The sequence below is a fragment of the Carlito syrichta genome, unplaced genomic scaffold, assembly GCF_000164805.1.
Source record: "Carlito syrichta isolate Samal-C Ts95f unplaced genomic scaffold, Tarsius_syrichta-2.0.1 Scaffold305869, whole genome shotgun sequence".
In the NCBI taxonomy this organism is placed as follows: domain Eukaryota; kingdom Metazoa; phylum Chordata; class Mammalia; order Primates; family Tarsiidae; genus Carlito; species Carlito syrichta.
This window is the reverse complement of record NW_007249965.1, coordinates 806032-816695: the sequence shown is the minus strand read 5'-3', so window position 1 is coordinate 816695 and position 10664 is coordinate 806032. Positions and strand designations below refer to the sequence as shown.

Genomic DNA, 10664 nt, shown 5'->3' with positions numbered 1-10664 from the left:
AACCAAAGTGTTTTTCCAAGGCTCAAGTAAGCAAAGGAATGCACAGACATCGTTTAGCATATTCTTACCTAGTGAGCCTTCCCGACAAGGATATCATGCTGCTACTGAAAATGTAATGTTTGGACTGGATTCATCTGCGTCGCCTAGAAGTTGGTCAGAAATGCAGAAACCCAGGCCTCATGCAGCCCTACTGAGTCAGAATCTGCAGATTAATGGGACTCCCCAGGCCATGCAGGTGCACGTTCAAGTTTGAAGAGCAGAGGCATAGCATACGTGGACCTTGGTAAGAGACATGCATTATGGATCACAACATCCGTTATTTCCTAATTTGCTCATCATGGACAAGATAATTTTTGTAAATTCTAGTTTTCTCATAAGTGATAGAGTTAATGATACCTCTGCTTCTGCACTGGTAAAAAGTTTAAATGAAAAATACAAGAACTAAGTCTGACTTACCCATAAAAATTGTGCAATACTTTTTCTGTCAATAATCTCAATAACTGACAGATATTATATATATTTCATATATTTCATAAGTTGATATATAGTTCATAGAGTGCTCTTTAAATTGTTTAACATAGTTTATGCTTCTGATAGGCTTAGAATTTCTGAAAAGAATATACCCCTTCTTTTACAATAATTAATTATATCGTGGAGCAAAACGTTGAAATGCCAATAAAAACTTGTATCTCCTTCTCTCTTGTGACTTTAGCCTCTTCCCGACCCTTGTGTGCACATGAGGCACTGCCAGCCTCCTGAGATGGTGCAGGAGGCCAGCCAAGAAAATGCAGCGATTCCAAAGTTTAGGCCCTGATGGGCTTGAGGCAGAAACAATAAACTTAAAGAAACAGAATCAAGCCGGGCTCGGTGGCTCAACCTGTAATCCCGTGCCTTTGGGAGGCTGAGGTGAGTGGATTGCCTGAGCCCGCGGATTCGAGACCCACCTGGGCAGTGAGACTTCATCTCTACAATAAATCAAAAAAATCAGCCGGGCGTGGTAGTGCATGCCTGTAATTCCAGCTACTTGGAAGGCTGAGGCGGAAGGATCGCCGGAGCCCAGCAGGTTGAGGCTGCGGTGGCCGGGAGCAGTCACTGCACTCCAGTCTGGGTGACAGAGTGAGACTCCAACTCAAAAAAAAAAAAAAGAAAAGAAACAGAATCAAACTGATGAAGCAGAGCAGAGTACAGTAGGTTCCTTACACATAAAAAAGTTCTGTTCCAAGAGGGAGCTTAAGTTCCAAGAGGGCAGTTGGCTACATACTACTGTACTGTAACAGGTTTACAATACTTTTCACACAAATAACGCAAAAAAACCAAACACACATGCAAAATAAATAGTTTAATCTTGCAATACAGTACCTTGAGAAGGATAGTTGTACAGTACAACAGCTGGTACACAGGGGCTGTGTATACCCCAGACATGTGAACTAACTTACATGATTGAACACATAAACACACGTTTGCATCTTTAAAAGTACACAACTTGAAGGTTTGTATGTAGGAGACTTGCTGTATAGATTCTGAGCTTTTGGATTCCACCAACCAGTATAGTTTCAAAAAAAAAAAGTGGGAAAACAAAAAGAGGTATATTAGTCAGGATTCTCCAGAGAAACAGAGGAAGGGTGGAGGGAGAAAGAGATTTATTATAAGGCACTGGCTCACGTGACTGTGGAGGCTGATGCCTGAGGCCTGTGGTCAGCAAGCTGGAGGCCCAGAAGACCAGATGGTGTTATTCCAATCCAGGGACTGACAGCCTCGAGACCCAGGAAGAGCCAGTGTTTTGGTTCAAGTCCAAAGACAGGAAAGAAGGCAACGTCCCAGCATATACTAGGTAAGGCAGAAGGATTTCCCTCTTACTCAGCATTTCTGTTCTATTCAGGTCTTCAACTGACTGGATGAGGCACATCCACATCAGGAGGACAATCTGCTTTACTCAGTCTATGGATTTAAATGTTAAACCTCATCCAAAAACACCTTCATGGAAAGCTCTGACCACATATCTGGGCAGCTCATACCCTAGTCAAGGTGACACATAAAATTCGCCATCACAAATGGTTAACTTTTTGTTTTGTCAGGTAAGGACACTGCAATTATCATTACTTTATAAAAGAGGCATATTCATGACATTGAAAAAGACTTACAAAGAATACAATTTTAAAACAAATTACAAATAGAATCAAATCTGGCTGTATAAAAATCACATTATCCTTAATTTTTTCACTTTGCTGTGGACCAAAGAAAACTGCCAGGATGAAATGTGTCAGCACGTTGTGGTTTGGAGCACATTTGGACCGGGCCGATGTCAGAGAGCCCGGGGAGAACACGAAGGCTGCTGGGACTGGGGTGATGTGCACAGGACTTGATCTTCTTTCTGGTTTGGAGGCCACTCGGCTGGTCAGAGAGACTGCAGGGGAGAACATGAAGAGAGGCCTCTACTGGGTCCAGGACTTGATTTTCTGGTTGTGCCAGGGAGAATACAGAAGGAGGGACCCACAGACGACAGACGGTTTCTCCTCTGAGTGTGTGTCTTTCTTATGTGACAAAGGCTGACACATAACATCAGGGTCTGGTTCTGAAAAGCCACGATTCTAGGCTGATTCAAAAGTGGTTGGAGATATGTGGAAAAGGAGACAGATTTGAGGCATATGGTGGTTAGGGGGTGGAATTCCATATGGAGGGAAGGGCTTACCGGGTTTGAACTGCCTTCCTGTCGGTGCCAAGGAAGGGAGCCCTTGGGATTTCTAAGCAGCTTGCCCAGATGTGGGGCAGAATGGGATGAGGGAGGGTAAGACACAGTTGTCAGCGTTCAAACATCAAAAAGAGTCAAGCATGTTATCACAAACAGTTTAAAAAGTATACATGGCAGTATTTAACTCATTTGTAACCACTGACATGAAGTCACGTCATTTCAAATTCTGTTCCTGGTTGCCACTGATGTGCATTTCTGTCTTTGCAAATTCTGTTTCTGAATGCTGCAACATTGTCATATATATGTGTTATTACATTTTGCTTGAAAATGAATAGTCAGGGAAGGGGAGAGAAAGTTAATTGAGACTATTATCTGATATCAACTGTACAATGTTGTTATTGATTTACATAGCTGGTCAAAATTACAAGTTGGTCATTATTCTGTGCAATTGGTGTTGGATACTTGTATTTTGATATTTCAGGGCTTTCATACTTCAATGTTAAAAATATTTACCATAATTATGGATAATGAAAAAACATATGCTGATGAGATTTCTGAGGTCGCAGTGAACTTACTAGTAATAGACAGATAGTGATGCAATGATGCAATGTAAATGAAGAACTATAAAACAGATAATCTATGACAGTGAATCTAGTACTGGTGAGAATGAATTAGACATTGAGTGGACAAAATATGATCCAAATAGAAACTCAGAAGTGTTTAGTGATAATCCAGGTGTCAAGGTATTTCCAAAGGATCCTCAGAATGAAAGTGAAGTTGTTGGACTATTTATTGGAGATGATTTTATAGAAATTATTGCAATGGAAACTAACAGGTATTATGACCAGATGCACCACAGATATAAATGTCTAAACAAATCAAAAAAGTGGGGCAATACTACAGTGTCCGAGATGAAAAAATCCCTATCATTAAATATTTTGACAGGACAAGTGAAGAAAATCACAATACATGATTATTAGTCAATACTTCCATCAATGCGACACCATTCTTCTAAAAAATAATGGCACGGAAATAGATTCCTCCAAATGTTTCAGTTTTTACAGTTTTTCAATAATACAGAAATAAAGTTAAATCCAAGCAGATTATGCAAAATTGAACCCGTAATAAATTATGTTTTAAATAAGTTCAATACAGTGTGCAAACCTGAACAAGAACTTTCTTTGGATGAATCCATTGTGGAAGACTGTCTTTTCAGGTTTATAATTCGAATAAAAATACAAAGTATAGAATGCTTGTCAGAGTGGTGTTTGAGGCAAATACTGGATATGTCTGCAACTTTCAGCTGTATTGTGAAAAGGGGGACAATTCGGAAAAGACCATTTCACTTGTGCTTAACAACAGATGTTTATTGCAACTAGCTTCAGATTTTTAAAAAAATTTTCACCTTTTCTCAGTATTAGGGAAGTGAAAAGTTTGCTGGTTGCTAATGTGTTAAGAAAAATGTTTAGTTTTATATTTATATCTGTGTGTATAAATGTGAAGCTCTTGTTTTAGTTAAGCAATTTAAATGCCTAGTTTATTCTGTAATAATACCCAAACTATAAAGTCATGTATGGACTGTAGCATGCATGATCAATACCTTAAATTTCACTGAAGTATAGAGAAATAACTATGTTCATAAATGAGCAAAAATTAAATAACCAACATATTTAGTTTCTTTATAAAGCCATAAAATTAATATGCATCACTTGGTATGATCAATATTACTAGCACATAAGCTCTGAGAATGAATTTTTTTTTATCCCTGTAGACCATAAGCACCTACAACTGTGCTTTGCAAAGGAAAAAACTTAATAAGTGAATGAGAGAATAAACTTGATAATCATTGCATGTCTTAAAAAATAAAAGCTAGAAATGATTTGTGCAATATGTAAAAATGTCAAACAAAAGAATATACTTATTAGTGGGAATATGATTGCATAAGAATATCTAATCAATAACCCAAATAATTTAAACCTATCTTTGAAACTTTTTTCTATTGTGAAAAACAATTACTTAACTTATAACAAACAACTCTCAGTTACCATTAATGTTTAATAACGTTAAATTATTTTTGTATATTTACTTCGAATTCCTAATATCAAATGAAATAGGACTTCACAGAAAATTACGATGAGATAAAAGTGAATGCACAGTATACTTGCTAACATATGCGGAATTCATTTTAGAGTCTGCTTTTCGTAGGTGAACGGCCACAGTCAGCAATTTCATAGTAAACTTTTTATTAAAACAGAGTCTTCACAACATATTTAAAATATGATGTTACACAAATGTTTAAGAAAAAAAAATTCTAGATTGCAATTGTTGGCACACAAATTTAAGAACATAATTAAAATTAAGCTAAATATCTCAGTATCTATATAGATACATATCTATACAGATGGACACATAGAACTCAAAATTCATGTCAATGACCTGCAATTCCTGAGTTTTCAAGTTGTTGGTTTTCCAGATTGTACAAAACATTTTTCATCCACTTTACAAAGGACATGGCAGATTCAGAAATAATAGCTTTGGTTGATAGAGGCTGTCTCCCAAAGGGCAGAAGAAAGTCCTCGACGGGATTAAGATTTGTCTTCAGAAGCTTCTTCCAAGTGAAGGTCAGTCTGAGTTGTAAGGAATGACTCCCACGTGGCAAGGCCCTGACCAATGGAAACACACCATCAGGCAATCAACGACAGCTTACTTTCAGTGTTAAAAAAATAAATCTGGACATATATGCTCCTGTAGCTATCTGCCCTACTCCTCTCTTCCAACAGCTTGTCAGAACCTTTGTCATTTTCTACATATTTTAATTCTTAGTGAGGAACGCTAATGCTAAATACTTAGCTAATGCTGATGCTAAATAAATGCTAAAAAACATACTAAAGGTTATAAGATTAACACAGATTGGCTTGCCAAAATGATATTCTACTACCCCACTGTCAGGAAGAAAATAAAAGTCTTAAGTTATGGAGGACAAGAGGGAGCCACTCGGGTCTGAGAAGCAGGCACTGAGCTTCTAGACAGAGGAATGAGGCCACAGGCACACCCTAGTCAGATGTGAATCAAGTCACCTAATAGTTCAATTGGTAAAACCAGTAGAACAAGAAAAATTATTTAAAGTCAGAGAAAAATAGTATGCTACATCTAGAGGAAGAAAGGTAAGAATTACAGACTATCCCATCTAAAATAACATAAGCAAGAAGATAGATGAGCAACATTTTTATAACAGTGGAGAAAAAATACAAAAAAATACTGGCAACTCAGAATTCTATGCTTAGCAAAAAGATCCTCTCAAAACAAATGAAAATAGAGATGTTTTCAGGCATACAAAAGCTACAAAACCAATAACTAGCAGACCACATGACAAAAAAAATGCTAAAAAAAAAAAAAGTTCATCAGGAAGGGGAAAAAAAAAAACCCAGATAGAAATACAGACCTATATTAAAGGAATGACAAACACTGGATATGATCACAATATGGTTCATATAATAAAAACTTTTCTTATTCAAGTTATCTAAAATATAATTGATGACAATTAAAAATAGTAACAAACCGGGCTCAATGGCTCAGCCTGTAATCCCGCGCCTTTGGGAGGCTGAGGTGAGTGGACTGCCTGAGCCCGCGGGTTCGAGACCTGCCTGGGCAGGGAGACCTCATCTCTACAATAAATCAAAAAGTCAGCCGGGCGTGGTAGCGCATGCCGGTAATTCCGGTTACTTAGAAGACTGAGGAGGAAGGATTGCCGGAGCCCAGCAGTTCGAGGCTGCGGTGGCCGGGAGCGGCCACTGCACTCCAGTCTGGGCGACAGAGTGAGACTCCAACTCAAAAAAAAAAAAAAAAAATAGTAACAAAAGCTTGTGGGGCTAATATGTGTAAGTAAAATGTATGACAAAAATAGCACAAAGGCCAGGTGATGGGAAAGGAAAAGTACAATGATAGGCTCTCATATGATAGCAAATTGCATAATCTATTTGAAGGTAGACTAGGATAAACTTAAGACACTAAAATAGACCTGAAAATGATCACTAAAATAACAACACAAAGAGTTATACGTAATATAACAACAAAAGACATAAAATAAAATCATGTAAAATTATCAATCCAAAAGAAGGAAGAGATAGGAAAGTGGGAACAATGAACAGATGGGACAAATACAAAACAAATAGCAAGACAGCAAATCCAAGCCTAAACCTATCAATAATCAATTTAAATGTCTATGGCCTAAACAATCCAGTAACAGATGCAGATTGTCTGTTCAATAAAAAACAAAACATCTATAATCTGTTTAGATTTCTTATAAACATTTAAAATATAAGGACACAAATAGGTTAACATTTTAAAAGATATCATGAAACACATGGCAAAGTAAAGCTAGAATGGCTACAATAACATCAAAGTAGATTTCAGAGCAAAGATTCTTGTCAGTAATAAGGAAGAATATTTCATGATGGCAAAAGGGCCAATTCATCTACAGGACATACTTTAAAATGTTTATACACACAATAAAACATGTTTAAGATATATCAAACAAAAATGAAAGAAATGCAAGGAGAAAGGCAAATTCCCAATCATAACGTCAAATATAAAAATGAATGAAATATAAAAATACCAAAATAAAACTTTTCAAAGTCTATCTAAGTGCTTACAATACAGAACTCCACACCCTATCTAGTATCTGCTAACACTGTAGGGCAGCCCCAAGCAATTACTGCTTTCAGAAAATAGCACAGCTTTTTGATAACTCGGTAAAACTATCATTTAAATACACTTCTGAACATTCTCAAGGTAAAATTCAAAATGAAATTTTGCCCTATTCAGAATTCCTGTCAAATACGTGATCCAAATTGCACCAAAGATGGCAATAGTTCTCAAGTGAACACACTTCCATCACTGTCAGATTCTGCTTCAACTCTGCTGATTTAATAAAGGTCTAAGTAAGATACTCAATAGTCATCCATGCTGATTAGTGCGGCGAATCAACATTTTCATTTCTAAGGTAAGAGCTAAAAGTCACAGTAAAACATAAGAGAGATAAATTAGCTATTTAACAATCCCCTTACCATCCTCCATACTAGAGGCACAAAATATTCATCTATTTTAAAACACAGTAATACTGCCATGTGTTTATATCAATACTGGGTGAAGTATTACTATAACTTCTTTACATATCACCTTCTTTAACCTCACAAAAACTGTTTGATTCCTTTTTTACAGATGAGAAAGCCATGGCTCAAATGGCTTAAGTATAACTGTGATATTGCAGTCTCATAAGTGGTATAGCCAGTATTTATTCACCAACACATAGAGAAAAACTGATCTCCTGAACTACCACCAGAGTCTGTGTGATAAGTTACAGGGCCATTGGAACAAGATGCCTTCCTTTTACAGAATGGAAGAAGGGCTATTGTAGAAGGAAAGGTGGAAAAAAATGTATGACATTAGGTCAATCATATTTTAGGAAAGAATACACACAAAAGTTGGGTGTATTGCAAATTCTTTGTGTATGAGAGAGGACTAAAAAAAAAAAGAAATTATCTTTTGGAGGGTGGGCCCCTTGTAGTACAGGCTTCCCCTACTGGGTAAGTATTCTAGGAACTCATATGCACCCATGCATCAGCCAGCGTTGTTGTGAGAGTTGTGTTAGGCCTCAGTGAATTTTTCTAGAGACTCAACGCGTTTGTCCATTTCATGATGCACCTGCCCAACCTGCTCTTATGGGTGCACCTGCCCAACCTGCTCTGAGTGTTCAGTAGTTTTTGACCAAAAATGGCATGACCCCGATCTTGCCCTAGTGACTTTTTTTTGTTTCCCTGGATGAGAAAAGTCCTTAAAGGAAAATGTTTTGCTGATGTGAAAAGCTGAAACAAAAAACTGCAGAAGCACCAAAAGTCATCAAAATGGAAAGTTCAAAAACTTCTGAGCAGTGGAAAAGGTCTCTTAACAGGTGTATTGCATCAAATGGAGAATACTTTGAAGGTGACTGAAGTTTAAACATATAAGAGTAAATATAAAATTTTTAAGACATAAATTCTGAGTTTTTTGGGATCACCCCTTGTATTTATTGGTGTCCATATGTACTTCGAAGATGACTGAGTTAATCCATGCCAGGCATTTGGTAAATGTTCAGGAGATGAAGATGATGACAGAGAAGGAATGTATTAACCAACTGATGCTTATATGCTGGTCATCATAAAAACTGCATTTTTCTATATGAACACAAACCAACTGACATACCTTCTTAGTCAGTCTCAGTCTCTCTCTCTCCCTCTTTCTTTGTATCAAAGTCTCACTTTGTCACTGGCTGGAATGCAGTGGTACAATCACAGCTTACTGCAGCCTTGACATTTTGGGCTCAGACAATGCTCCTTCCTCAGCCTCCTGAGTAGCTGGAACTACAGGCTCACATCACCATGCCCTACTAATTTTTTTTTTTTTGGTAGAGACAGGGTCTCACTATGTTTCCCAGGCTAGTCTCAAACTCTTGGGCTCAAGCGATCTTTCTGCCTCAGCTTCCCACAGTGCTGGGGTGACAGACATGAGCTACTATGCCTAGCCCAACCTGGTTTCCACTGCTCTCTAAACTTAAGTTTTGCTGTAAAACTTGATCCCCCTTCAGGCTTCTGACCAATAAGGATTCTGGACCTGCAAAGCTGAGGATCTGACCATACGTTATATAGCTCCTGACACTATCACATCTGTAATGACAGCACAGTTTTTACTAAATATACCTTGTATGCTAATTGTCTCTCCCCACCAATGTTTAAATTCACCTGAGTTAACTGGACTCTTGCACATATGTCTAGTTAATGCACATAAATCTTTTAAAAACAACAAAAAAGATGAATATCTAACATTCCTTAAATCTCTTTATAAAGAATCATTAATAAAAAACAAAAAAACTCAAAACCCAGTGTGAAACTTACTTATAATTGTAAATTATATTTTTTAAAAGGTGTTTATATTTGTTACTTGTCTTTGCATCACTCTCAAGCAATGACTTTAACTATTAAATGATTGCAACTAGTGAAGAAAGTTAGTTTCTTTCGAGATCAGAGTAACTACATACAATGCAAGCATTATGGCTAGCCTTGCCTTTAACGGTCCTGATCAGCACATCCCAGCCTTGGGTTCCCGTTCTGTCACAGAGAATTAACAAGAGGGGTCCCACTGGTGTTTGAATTAGGTGCCTTCATTCCCCATACATATTATTCTATTTCATACAGCATCTCTCTGACGAAATCAGGCAACTTCATGTCACAGGAAACGGATTGTCACAGTACAACGCTAAGTTTTTTCCAGCACTCCTTATGAAGCCATTGTGACATGTAGGAGAAGCAAGCCAAGAGATGCTATATGTGCAGCCTGTCAGGATGTGGGTGGTCAGAGAGCAAGTGCCTCACAAATCCCCCTCAACTGGGAACCCAGTGCCTGCTTTCTCCAGTGGCTCCTGCTTCTTTTTGAAGACTAAACTCTGAGAAAGAGAGCCATCACAGTTGGGAAGGTGAGCCTGGGCCAGAGACACAGAGCCAACAGGTAAACAAAGCCATCTGGCTCAAAACCTTCTTACATACAGTACACAGAGATGGAATACTTAGGAAACTAACTTTTAGTTTTGAAAATAAATCTTTTGCTATTTCAGCAACAGTGGTGATGATTTTCTGCACTGGGAGGGGTGAAGGTCTCCTCAGGTCTTGTAAGTGGGTAGCAATCCCACAGCAGATATGCCCACATGTCCTGTAGAGTCAATGGTGACAACAATCTCAATGTTTCAGTGGATTCTCTGTAGCTTCTGGTGGAAACTTCCATATTTAAGAATCAATATTGCTTCAAGTTTGTGGGGTAGGGAGATTCTGTTCCCCATGTGACTTCAGGCAAATCTCTTTACTTTTCTGGGCCTGTCAACTTATGTATAAAATTAGAGTCCTGGACCATGCATGTCCATTAAAATTCATCCCAGAACTAAAATGGA

At 37.8% G+C, this 10664-nt stretch overlaps 1 protein-coding gene across 5 annotated transcripts in view; it reads right to left on the bottom strand.

Moving 5' to 3' along the window:
* Window positions 1-4843: 4843 nt before the first annotated feature.
* SNX7 (sorting nexin 7) overlaps window positions 4844-10664 on the bottom strand; it is a 78309-nt gene continuing 72488 nt past the window's right edge. For 3 of the 5 annotated variants that reach the window (XM_008062855.2, XM_008062857.2, XM_008062856.2), the window contains one exon: window positions 4916-5352. In XM_008062855.2, the coding sequence (XP_008061046.1) occupies window positions 5275-5352 (78 nt within the window). In that variant the 3' untranslated portion in view covers window positions 4916-5274. Of the gene's footprint in view, window positions 5353-10664 lie in introns of all 5 variants that reach the window. The other 2 variants (XM_021714907.1, XM_021714908.1) reach the window with 1 other exon arrangement.